The sequence below is a fragment of the Nannobrachium achirus genome (assembly GCF_963921795.1).
Source record: "Nannobrachium achirus genome assembly, chromosome: 4".
Taxonomy (NCBI): Eukaryota; Metazoa; Chordata; class Actinopteri; order Myctophiformes; family Myctophidae; genus Nannobrachium; species Nannobrachium achirus.
The window spans coordinates 74962677-74975279 of record NC_137813.1 but is presented as its reverse complement, the minus strand read 5'-3'; the positions used below and the strand labels follow the sequence as shown (position 1 = coordinate 74975279).

The following is a 12603-nucleotide window of genomic DNA, read 5'->3' as shown; positions in this document are numbered from 1 at the left end:
CGTTGTGAGCTTGTAGATCAGATATTTTTGGTTGATAGGTCAAGTTTATTAAGTATTGATGGTTCAAGTGGTTAAACATCTGGAAACGCAAATTTACATGAACACAATGATTGTGCTGTCAAACTATATGGTATCTATGGGTTGTGGGGGTCCCTGCTTCATCTCTCTCTCGACTAAGGGGTCCTTGGACTGAAAACGTTGAAGACCCCTGGTCTACAGCCTTGAGAAACAATGGCCTACAACTTTGAGAACCAAGCGTCTACATATCTTGAGAACCCACAGCCTACATACCTTGAGAAACAAGGGTCTACAGCCGTTTAATTTATTGTCTACAGTAGAGCTCTTCAAGGGTCGCATTTACAGAACTCGAAATGGACCTGTCAAATTTGTTTCCGATTCCGACCCGTTCCAAAATTATAACCAAATGACAAAACCAATTGTTATGTGGTCCGACTCCGAGCCGTTCCGACTTTCTTCCTTTTTTTACGGATCCACACTTGAAATGTGAAATGTGTCTTGAAATTCGATTATTTCTGAGATTCCGAGAGACCCGACCATTTTAAGATAGCTTTGCAGTGTCAGAGGAATCCATGGTTGTACGCCAGTGTTTTCTAATCAGCCTGGCAGTTGGCTTTTCTGCGTAGCGCACAATGTATGCGTACCGCAATGTATACTGCAAGAAAAGCTCCTCTTCAGTGCAGCGAAAAAGCCTTCCCATCAGTGGGAGGCTTGCAGAACCAAGAGTCTACAACCATGAGAAACAAGGGTCTACAACCATGAGAAACAAGGGTCTACAACCATGAGAACCAAGGGTCTACAACCATGAGAAACAAGGGTCTACAACCATGAGAAACAAGGGTCTACAACCATGAGAAACAAGGTCTACCTAGGGTCCACCTAGGGCAGTGTTTCTCAAATGGGGGTATGTGTACCCCTAGGGTAACGCATGGGTACAGGAGAAAATGGGAATATGTATTTCACTGTTATGGCCTGGGTAATGACAAAACATTGACAGTGTTTGTGTGAACCTTCTCATAACCAAATTACATCAATAACCTTGAGCAGTACAACTGTAGAAAGCAATGTTTATTTGCCATTATGCTGTTTTATTTTGAACACATTGGCATGGGAACTGGATTTTTGATGTATATTTTATAAGCTAAACGCTGTAGTCAGGGTAAAGGCCCATTCCCACTGGGCCAGATAACAGATAAAACAATCTCTTTCTCCAGATATTTTTCCATTTAAAGTGGATGGTAGATACAGATAAAAAAAAATTGCCACAGATAAAAGTATCTGTGGCAAATATCTGTCGTAGATATTTTTTTTTTATCTGTATCTACCATCCACTTTGAATGGAAAAATATCTGGAGAAAGAGATTTTTTTATCTGTTATCTGGCCCAGTGGGAATGGGCCTGAAGGGGGTACTTGGCTTCAGAAATCAGTATAAAGGCCCATTCCCACTGGGCCAGATAACAGATAAAAAAAATCTCTTTCTCCAGATATTTTCCCATTCAAAGTGGATGGTAGATACAGATAAAAAATATCTGCCACAGATAGACTGTTATCTGGCCCAGTGGGAATGGGCCTTAAAGGAGTAGTTCACCCCCAAAATGACTTTTTTTCTATTGATTACTCATGCCATGGAGAGTAGAGTTCAATAATATCTTTTGGGTTTTTGTCACATTCCTAAGACAAAAATTTGATTTGAGTAAATTTACCCCCATTGATTCCGGAACGAATGGGGGTAAATTTATTGTTATCACATTTTTGTCTTATGAATGCGACAAAAAACTAAACATATTATTGAACTCTACTCTCCATGGCGTGAGTAATCAATAGAAAAAAAGTCATTTTGGGGGTGAACTACTCCTTTAAGGGGGTACTGCAGCCAAAATGGTTTGAGAACCAGTGACCTGGCGTACCTTGGTAGCCTCCATGCTGCGTGGGTGCCTCTTGCTGCCGGCCAGCTGGGTCTTCAGGTCGCTGATCTCGGCCTCCAGCAGCTGCACCACCTCCTCGTAGTCCTGCTCGGCGCTGTTGCCCCTCCTCTGCACCGCGCCGCCCTCCACCGCCTGCAGCCGGCTCTTCAGCCGCTGGTTCTCCTCCCCCGTCAGGCACGCTCTCTGGAACACACCGTACCACGTAAGGGATAAATAAATACTGGCTCCGCGGGGGTTGTCCACAATTATATAACATCCCGACGGACTGATAACTCCCCGAGGCGCTCACAACGCAAGGCGTTGTGTAGATCGGCTATTTTCACAATGTTTGCCTCTTGCTTACTTAATATTTGACAGTTTGGCCAGTCCTGTTGAATTTTAAAAATCACTTCGTGAATGCCCTAATTTATGTATTTATTTATTTATTTATTTTACTGATACACAATGTTTTCAGATGGGGGTCTGCAAAGCAATATATTTGCGGATGTCCTTGATATGAATATGTTTGAGAACCACTGAGCTAACATGGCATAACTTGAAATTCCGATTGACATGGCCTCACCTCAGAGGTTTTCTGCAGTTCGTCCTCCAGTGTCTTCTTGCTGTGCTCCGTGTCCTTTAGTATGACCTGTTACACAGTGGGACAAGGAGGACGGTGACACGTTCAGACGGTGCAACATTTGTGTTGTGTTGTGTTGTGTAAGACCTGGAATTATTTGATACTTTAGCTATTGAAAAATAGCAGATATACAAGCTCCGCACCGAGTGCCGCACCGAGTGCAGCGCTGCTCACGTCGTCTCGTGGATGCGACACGCTGTGAGCTTGCAAATCAGCAATTTTTTTCGGCACACAACACACGTCATACGACGAAGTATAGTCAGGCTTTACTTGGGAGACGTAACAAGGAGGAGATTCACACACAGCGCTTCATGTGAATGCAAAGTAAGACGAGAGGAGGGACAAGGGACGTCAGCGGACGCCTGTGCAAACGTCAGAATGAACGCGTTCGACAATAACGTTCATCAAGCGGAAATAAAGAACGTTCAGTTCACGTTCGCCCAAAATATTAACGAGGACATTCAGATACAACACTGCCGTAGGGCATTCACCAAATATTCGAATATTCGAATATTAAAGTAATTTCTTTTTATTGTTTTCTCTTTAAAAAAATATATAGTTTATAAAGCTTGGCTAGATAGGAAGTCATAAGAATGAGTTGTCAGTGCCCCTGTTGGATGAATTTGTTAATGCTCTATACCTGGGGTTCTCAAACCTTTTTAGGCCATGACCCCCAAAATAAACATATTTGAACTGGGGAGCCCCACCCTGACAAGCACTTGGAATTGTAGGTATTAATGATACAGATAAACATTGTGAAAATAGCAGATCTTTGCGAGGCGTTGTGAGCATGTAGATCGGCTATTTTCACATTGTTCGCCTCTTGCTTACTTAATATTTGAGAGTTTGGCCAGTCCTGTGGAATATTCGACTATTCGAATACTTTGAGGTCGAATAATTGGAATACTAAAAATCACTATTCGTGAATGCCCTACACTGCAGTATGGAGCACATTACAGTAATCCATGCGGGATGTGATGAGGGCATGTCATGAACATCCTTATCCAGATCAACAGCGGACAGAGAGGACTAGATTGTTTACTTGGCTGCCAGCTACCACTTCACTGCCCTACATGTCTAAATCCATTATGACCTGCTACGCAGTGGGACAATGGCACATTTCTCCAGGACAAAACTCAGTGTTGTCAAAACAAAGCCGGTGTCGACGATCAAAGTGGCACATACTGTATCCCTGACAGTGTTGGGGAAGTCAAAGTTACATGTAACTGAGTTACGTAACTAAGTTACATTTTGCTGTAACTTGCTGGTAACTGAGTTACATTCATAGTTCTGTAACTCGTTTGGCTCAAGTTACAAGTTACAAGAAGTTACAAGCAAAGTTATAATTTTACATTTAAGTTATGTTAAGATTACCGATCAACTGTCAACCTTTTTGGAATAAAACATACAACTCAGTTGAGACTGACAGGCATATTTATGCTGGTATATGTGACTTTTTTTGTAGGATATTATATTTTGTTTCATGTACACCAAATGTACATTCTCAATTTAACGCTGAAAAAAAAAATCAAGTTACTTTTTCTATGTAACTTGAAACGTTATAAGTTACATTTCTCCAGGGGTATAACTTTAACTTGATCAAGTTACTGCCATGGTGAGTTACTTGTAACTGTAGAAGTTACACTTTCAAAGTAACTTCCCCAACACTGCTAAATCCATTATGACCTGCTACGCAGTGGGACAATGGCACATTTCTCCAGGACAAAACTCAGTGTTGTCAAAACAAAGCCGGTGTGGACGATCAGAGTGACACATACTGTATCCCTGACAGCTCTTCAGCCCTCAAGGGATGACAGAAATCAATTCAGCAACGCACACCTGCAAGGACTGCATGATGTGTAGTCTCCAGTAGATCAACCTTTATTGAACCGGGAACGTCTGTGTCGCTTTCGATTTTAACCACTTTAACCATTGTTCCATGCTTTAACAATTGAAAAATAGCAGATCTACAAGCTCAAGCTTGTAGATCTGCTATTTTCTTTAAAGGATACCTGGCTAATACGACAAATATGCCTTAATACATTATAATTGTCCTCTATAACTACAATGTCAAATTAAAAACACCTTAAATATGTTATTTCTTCTAGAAATGGCTAATCTTTCAGTCAATAGGGGAAATGCCTGTCGCAAGTTGATGATGTCATAAATGTCATGCGTGGTCTATCCCTATGGAATTTATGGCATGCATGTGCAAAAAAACACACAAATACATTTGAAATATTGATTTGATGCTCATATTAACCATAGGAAGTATTTAACCCACCCTACGAGTTGAGGCATTACATTTTGTATAACACGGTTCTATTGTGAAAATAGCAGATCTACATTTCGTTGCGAGGCGCTGTGAGCATGTAGATCGGCTATTTTCACAATTTCTGCCTCTAATATTTGATTGGCCAATGTTTAATTTTTCATTTTAGAGGTATTAAAAAGTCCTTAAAGGGATATTCCACTTTCAACAGGGAGCAGTGGAAGGGCCTCTCTCCACATACACACCCATTGTAACTTCAAACTCCATTTTAACCATGATAGATTCATTAAAAACACCCATTATTCTTTCTGGTGACTCATACTACCCTCCTAATATGTGAGCAGGCCGTGTTTTTTCGATAACGTTTTTCATTTATTTGTAATAATTATTTGGGAAAATGGAAAAAATGAAATACAAAAAAAAAGATGATTACAAATAAATGAAAAAAGTTATCGAAAAAACACGGCCTGCTCACATATTAGGAGGGTAGTATGAGTCACCAGAAAAAATTATGGGTGTTTTTAATTAATCTATCATGGTTAAAATGAACTTTGAAGTTACAATGGGTGTGTGTGGGGAGAGACCCTGGGCCTGGAGGGCCTGGTAACATTTACATCAAATATCTAAATATTCAATCAAGCTGATTAAAAACTGTTCAGGGTATTCATAAAAGCCTGATTAGATGATAAAATTACCAAAAGTTTTTTTGAAAGTGAAATATCCCTTTAAATGGTCACTTTAGAAACGTGCAGATACCCTCTACTTAAACTGTATGTTGGTTATTGCTTTGTTTACTGTTGAGTGAGATTAAGATAATCATCTGAGGACCCGCACATATCATTTGGGGACCCCCTGTGGACTCCCGACCCACAGGTTGAGAACCTCCGGTCTAGAACAGCGGTCTTCAAAGTTTGTTTTTATTTTATTTATTTTTTATTTTTTTCAGGGCAAGGATCTGAGCTGAAAGAGACAAACACACGCACGCACGCACGCACGCACGCACGCACGCACGCACGCACGCACGCACGCACACACACACACACACACACACACACACACACACACACACACACACACACACACACACTGTACATATTGTGTAAAAATGTTATGTTTTGCACATCTTTTTCAAACACCTTCATGGGCTTGTTTGACCGCACTGCCCTAATTTTGTTCGTTTTTATTGGTTATATAATTTTATGCTGGATTCATGTTAATGTGGTTTTTAGAGACATTTCAATATTATGTAATAAACTTGACCTTCAATTCCCCCCCATACTATTATTTATTTTATTTATTTATTTCTTTATAGGCTTACAGTTTAAAATGGCAAAACATGCCATTAGAAATGGGGTTCAGAAATTCAGAGGTTCATAAAATGTCCTGACAAGCGTAATAATGAAAATCTTGTTTGTGATTTATGGCCGTAGCTAGAGTGTCTAGATGGAAAACTAGTATTATTGCCAGTATAGAAAATAATGTTTCTAAAGGTGGATACTTCTTCTAAAAGAAAATAGGCGCAATTCTAAGAACAATAGCCAATCTACTGAAAAAATACCACCGCACCCGCCAAGTGCTGGCCCACCACCGTGGAGGATGATGAGATACGATATGAATTAACCCATTCAGAACGGGTACACATTATTGTGTATCATTATTTTATGCTTTAACTATTGAAAAATAGCAGATATACAAACTCACAGCGCGGCACCGAGTGCCGCGCTGCGAGCTTCTAGATCTGCTATTTTTGAAAAATTGTGAAAATTTGAATTTTGACCCAATTCTATAAGTGTCTTTTGAATCCTTCTAAGGTTTTTTGAAAAACCTCTGTATCTATGTCAGCAATCTGGCCAGCCATCGTTCACTTAACTGGAGCTCAGTTAGTCTGTTCTTGAGAGACTACTATGTCAGTGGTTATCAAACCTTTTCATGTGAAGGACCCCCAAAATGATATGTATTTGGCCACGGACCCCCCTCTCAAAATATCTAGTTCCAGGGACCCCCCAGAAGCAAGATTTGAGTTACAAACGTTCGCTTTAAAAAATACATATATAATACATGGCGATGCAGTGCGACTGCCGTTCGAACTGCCCGGTAGTTCCGCGGCAGGTGCCGGTGCCAGAGAATGTATTCGCTCTTTCTGCTATTCTGTCTTTGTTTCTGTCTAATAAAACATATTAGTTCTAATTACCAACACATTCTTTCTTATTATGGCTTTATTATTCTGTATTATTCTGTCTTAAAGTGTACTGTAAATTAGGATGGGACCCCATTGTCTTATACGTTCCCCCGAATGATTTCACTTTTAATGTTGTTGGAACAACGGAGGTTCAGGAGAACAGACCACACAGGATAACCATCTCCTCCCTTCTCCATCACTTCTAATCTAACCTACCTTCTCCTCCCTACCTCACCTGCCTCAAATCCCACTGATAACAACTCCTCCCTTATCTCCTCCTACCAAGCCAATCAAGCGCTGTATTTAAACCTGGCCGTGCCAGCAGCATTTCATGCTCAGTTCTCGCATTGCGCGAAACACACGCATCCAGTACCTCGTACTAAAACCCTTTTTGTCTTCGACAAAGCTTGTCTTAATCGACATTTATAAAAACCATCGCCATGGAAAACGACGAACCAATGGACCTGCTCGCGTCTGAGGACGAGATCCCGCCGACCGCGGACCTCAGACTGGTCCTGAACAGGCAGCGAGCCACCGCCACCGCCATCACCACCACCGCGGCCACCAGAACCTCCACTTCTACCACCACTACGCCGCCACCTTCCCTCACCCCCACCCCCGCGGAACTTCACCACGGGCCAAGGAACACTCCCGCACGGAGCCATCACTTATCACCGGCGCGTTCTACTCACCGCCCCTCCGCTGCCTCCGCCACCGGCCCGTACACCAGGAGTCGTTCTGTCACCTCCGTGCTATCAGCCAGGTCAGTCACTCCCTCCTTTGCCATTAAAGATTGGACCATACGTGGCTTACAGAACGCCCTGATTAGTCTAAACGTAACTTTTCCCCGTGTTGCAGTTAAAGCCACTCTGTTTGATCTTTACTGTAATGCTATGCGAGATCCCTCCATGCCCGGTCCGTCGCACGTTGATGACGCGGGACCGACAGGCGTGTCAGAGGGAATCCCCGGGGAATCCCCGTCCCGCCCACCCCCCAGGAAAGCTTCTCGTAAAACACGTCACGTCGCTTCCCCCGCCACTTCCCCCGTTGTCACTACTAATGTCTCTGCAACCACTGTTCACTCTTCCCCATCCACGTATCCCAACCCACTGTTGCACTTACTTAACTTGTATGCACAGGGGACTGTACAAACCCAAACCCCCGTCCAATCTTCCATTATTCTCGGTCACACACAAACACCCCCCCCTCCCCCCCGCAATCAGGCCACGGGTCTAACGACCCAAAGCCAATCTGTCCTCCCTCCCTCCACAGCTAATCAGCTCACTTTTTCCCAAAGCCAATCTGTCCTCCCTCCCTCCACAGCTAATCAGCTCACTTTTTCCCACACCCAGGCCCAAACTGTTCCCCCTCCCCCCACCATGTTCAATCAGCCTACTCGCTTCCAACAGGCTTTAACTGCCCCCCCCCCCCCCCACAGCTAATCAGCTCACTTTTTCCCACACCCAGGCCCAAACTGTTCCCCCTCCCCCCACCATGTTCAATCAGCCTACTCGCTTCCAACAGGCTTTAACTGCCCCCCCCCCCCCCCCACAGCTAATCAGCTCACTTTTTCCCACACCCAGGCCCAAACTGTTCCCCCTCCCCCCACCATGTTCAATCAGCCTACTCGCTTCCAACAGGCTTTAACTGCCCCCCCCCCCCCCCCACAGCTAATCAGCTCATTTTTTCCCACACCCAGGCCCAAACTGTTCCCCCTCCCCCCACCATGTTTAATCAGCCTACTCCCTTTCAACAGGCTTTAACTGCCCCCCCCCCCCCCCCCACAGCTAATCAGCCCACTTTTCCCCAAACCCAGACCCTACCATCCATTCTTCACTCCCTTGCCACGGCCAACCAGGCCACTCACTTCAACCCACAGCTACAAACTGTCCCCCTGAACTACCTACCAGTAGCCCAGGCCCACGTCCACACACCCATACCTCAATTTGCTTTTTCCCTCTCCACAGCCTTGCCCGCTCCCGTACCTCCGTCGGCCATCTCCGCCAACCCGATGCCGGTGTCAAACGCACTCCGCATCCAGATTCTCCAGGGTACGGACGTGGACCTAGCTGCCCTAATCAAACCCTCTGCTTTCTCCCACCAGGCCAGGACCGTAGATTGCGGAGGGGTGTCCATCACCCTCCGCGATCTCAACTCAGCCACTAACCCCACTATTCTCTCCCCCACAGAATTCGTCCTGGCTTTTTCCCTCTACCGGAATGTCATTTGTTCCGTTTTCCCCTACCGCAGGCAGGAGCTGGATGATTATTTGCAAATAATCATGGACCTAGCTATCCGTTTCTCCGGGCCCCTTTTCTATCACTATCACAGGCAGTTCGCAGCGACGGCGGCAGCCCGACTCCAGCAGTCGAACCAGCTGACCCACTGGGGGGCACTGGACTCCGAGCTGTACTGCCGGCTCTTTGCCGGCAGAACCGCCGTCGCTTGCGACCTGTGCAGTTGCCCGGCCCACCCCACCTCAGCCTGCGTCCTCGCCACCTCCCGCCCCTCAACCTCCACCACTTTCACCCGGCCTCCTTCCTATCAGGTACCCCAAACCCATACACAACTCCCACAGCTCATGGCCCGCCAAGCTAAGCCCGCATCCCAACGCCCCACCGCACTCCCAGCCTCCTCCCAGGATAGGGATCGTCGAGGCCGCCCCATCCTATTCGTCGGGCAAAAGATGCTATGCAATAATTTCAATGACAAGGGCTGTAACTCGTCCGCTTGTAAATTGTTGCACGTATGCTCTTTTTGCTCCGGAGCCCACTCCCGTGTCGCATGCCCCCACAACCCCACCAAACCCTCAAGCAGTTGACTAGTAAAGCACCTAGCCACCCCTATCAACATCCCAGCCCTAGCTTCAGAGCTAACTTCACACCCAGACCCCGATTTTGTCCGATTTTTCCTAGACGGCCTCAACCACGGCTTCTCCCCGGGCCTTGTCACACCCCCAGACACAAATCTCACCTGCAATAACCTCCAATCCGCCCTGACAGACCCAGACACCGTCGATACCCTAATCACCAAGGAAGTCCAGCAAGGTTTCATGATAGGCCCATTTCCCTCTCCCCCCTTCACCAAATTCCGCATCAGCCCCGTCGGAATAGCCACCCGCAAATACTCCGGCAAAAAACGCCTCATCATAGACCTGTCTTCCCCCCACGGTTCCACAAATCCTAGCATTAACAGTCTCATCCCCAGCTCCGACTATTCCCTCCATTATTCTACAGTGGCCCACGCCATATCCCTCATTCGCCTAGCCGGCCGCGGTGCCTGGCTGGCCAAAGCCGACATCACCTCGGCCTTCAAGGTCCTCCCCCTCCATCCAGACTCCTGGCGCTGGTTCGGAGTCTGCTGGAAAGGCCAATACTATTTTGCAGTCCGCCTAACTTTCGGATGCAAAAGCAGCCCCAAGCTGTTCGATAACCTGTCAGAACTGTTATGCTGGATTTTATTAAACAACTACCGCATCCCCTCCCTCGTCCACCTGCTAGACGACTTCCTCACTATTGACCCCCCATCATCCCCCCCCCGCACACAGTCTGTCTTGTCTGAAAGCAGCCTTCACAGCTCTCGGTGTTCCCCTCGCCGAAGACAAGACAGAAGGCCCTGCCACTAGCGTTGAATTCCTAGGAATTAAACTAGACACTCTCGCCTTTCAGGCCTCCCTTCCCCAGGAAAAATTGGACAGAATCACCCTAATCGTGGCAAACTTCTCAGACACCACCTCCTGCACAAAACAGCAACTACTCCAACTCCTAGGCCACCTCAATTTCGCAACCCGCATTATTCCCCAAGGCCGTTCGTTCATCTCCCACCTCCTCTCACTAGCCTCCTCCGTCCCATCCCTCCACCACCAGGTCTCACTCTCACAAGAGTGCAGAATGGAGCTCAGGCTCTGGCGAGTCCTCCTCCAAAACTGGAACGGCATTAGTTTTTTCTACGATAACTTTCACTCCTCACCAGAGGACCTCCAGTTATTCACTGATGCCGCACCCTCTGTAGGCTACGGAGGTTATTACCGTGGGCGCTGGTTCGCGGACGAATGGCCAAAGGAGATGCTAGATTCCCAGTGCGACCCCCACCATTCCTCCGCTATGTACGAGCTCTATCCCATCGTCGTAGCGGCTTCCCTTTGGGGTTCAGAATGGACCAGCCGCTCCGTTCTCATCCACTCAGACAGCCAAGCCACCGTAGATATTATTAACAAAGGCCGTTCCTCCTCACTCCCCATCATGTCCCTCCTCAGACGGCTCACCTGGCTCACGGTCACTCACAATTTCATTATCCGTGCTGCCCATATTCCCGGTCACCTCAATGCCATAGCTGACTCACTTTCTCGTTTTCTCTTCCAGAAATTCAGGCTACTGGCTCCAGACGCGGACATCCACCCCATTCCGGCACCTCCGTTTTCTCACATGACCTTCCCATAGACCACCCTCTCCGTCACCTCATACTCCACGCCCAACAAACCATTCTCCTGTCACTCGCCCCGTCCACCCTGTCCTCCTACTGGACCGCCTGGAAAAATTTCCAATTATTCCACTCCACCTATGCACTACCTTTCCCGTCCCTAGACCTAGCCACCCTCGCCTCCTACATCAGCCACTGTCACACTTCCCGGTCTATGCCCTGGTCCACCATCCGTGCCTACCTCGCCGGTATTAACTTCGTAACAAAACTATTCACCGGCGCTCCTCACCCCTTCCATTCACATCCCCACGTCTCTCTGCTTCTTAAAGGCATTAGACGGTACGAGCCACGCCATCCTCCTAGCCGCCAACCCCTCACCTCACCAATTCTCGCCGATTGTATCACGGTACTCCGTTCCGGCCATGCCAATCCGTCCACCGACTCCACACTCGAATCGGTCTTCCTCCTGGCCTTTTACGGGTTCCTCAGGTGCTCTGAGTTCACCGCTCCCAATACCAGATTCGATCCGGCTCGCCACCCTTGCCTCGCCGACCTCACAATCCTAGACCATTCTACCCTGATCTACACGCTCAGGCACAGTAAAACAGACCAATTCGGAGCATCGACTCCCATTTACCTTTTCAAGCTAAATTCACCACTCAGTCCCTACGAGCCTCTCGTGCGCCACCTTCACACCCGCCGGTCCCAAAACGCTTCACCTTCCGACCCACTATTCATTTCCGAAACCGGCACCGTGATCACCCGGTCCTGGTTCCATCGCCACCTTCGCCAAATCCTAGCCAAGGCCGGCTACGCAGCCGAGCACTTTTCCGGCCACTCGTTCCGTATAGGTGCGGCGTCCTCAGCGTCCCGGCAAGGTATCCCCGAGCACATCATACAGATTCTCGGTCGCTGGTCGTCGTCCGCTTACCACACGTACATCCGCTCCAACGCCCACGACCTCCGCCAAGCCCACGCTGCGCTCATCCGTTAACCACGGCTCTTTTTGGGGTCTCGGTTCAGGCCCAGCCGATCGAGGGCCAGAGCCCCAGAGCCACACAACCCAGGGCTCATGCCCCGAGCTCCCTGCCTCCCCCCCCTCTCATACAACCCAGAGCTCATGTCCCGAGCTCCCTGCCTCCCCCCCCTCTCATACAACCCAGGGCTCAT

The 12603-nt window shown here is 47.3% G+C and overlaps 1 protein-coding gene across 1 annotated transcript in view; it reads right to left on the bottom strand.

Moving 5' to 3' along the window:
* LOC308283185 (syntaxin-binding protein 4) overlaps window positions 1-12603 on the bottom strand; it is a gene marked incomplete at both ends in the record, with an annotated part of 314024 nt that overhangs the window by 14208 nt on the left and 287213 nt on the right. Inside the window, 2 exons of the mRNA XM_080723564.1 lie at window positions 1927-2127; window positions 2507-2572. Coding sequence (XP_080579690.1) covers window positions 1927-2127; window positions 2507-2572 — 267 coding nt within the window. The remainder of the gene's footprint in view (window positions 1-1926; window positions 2128-2506; window positions 2573-12603) is intronic.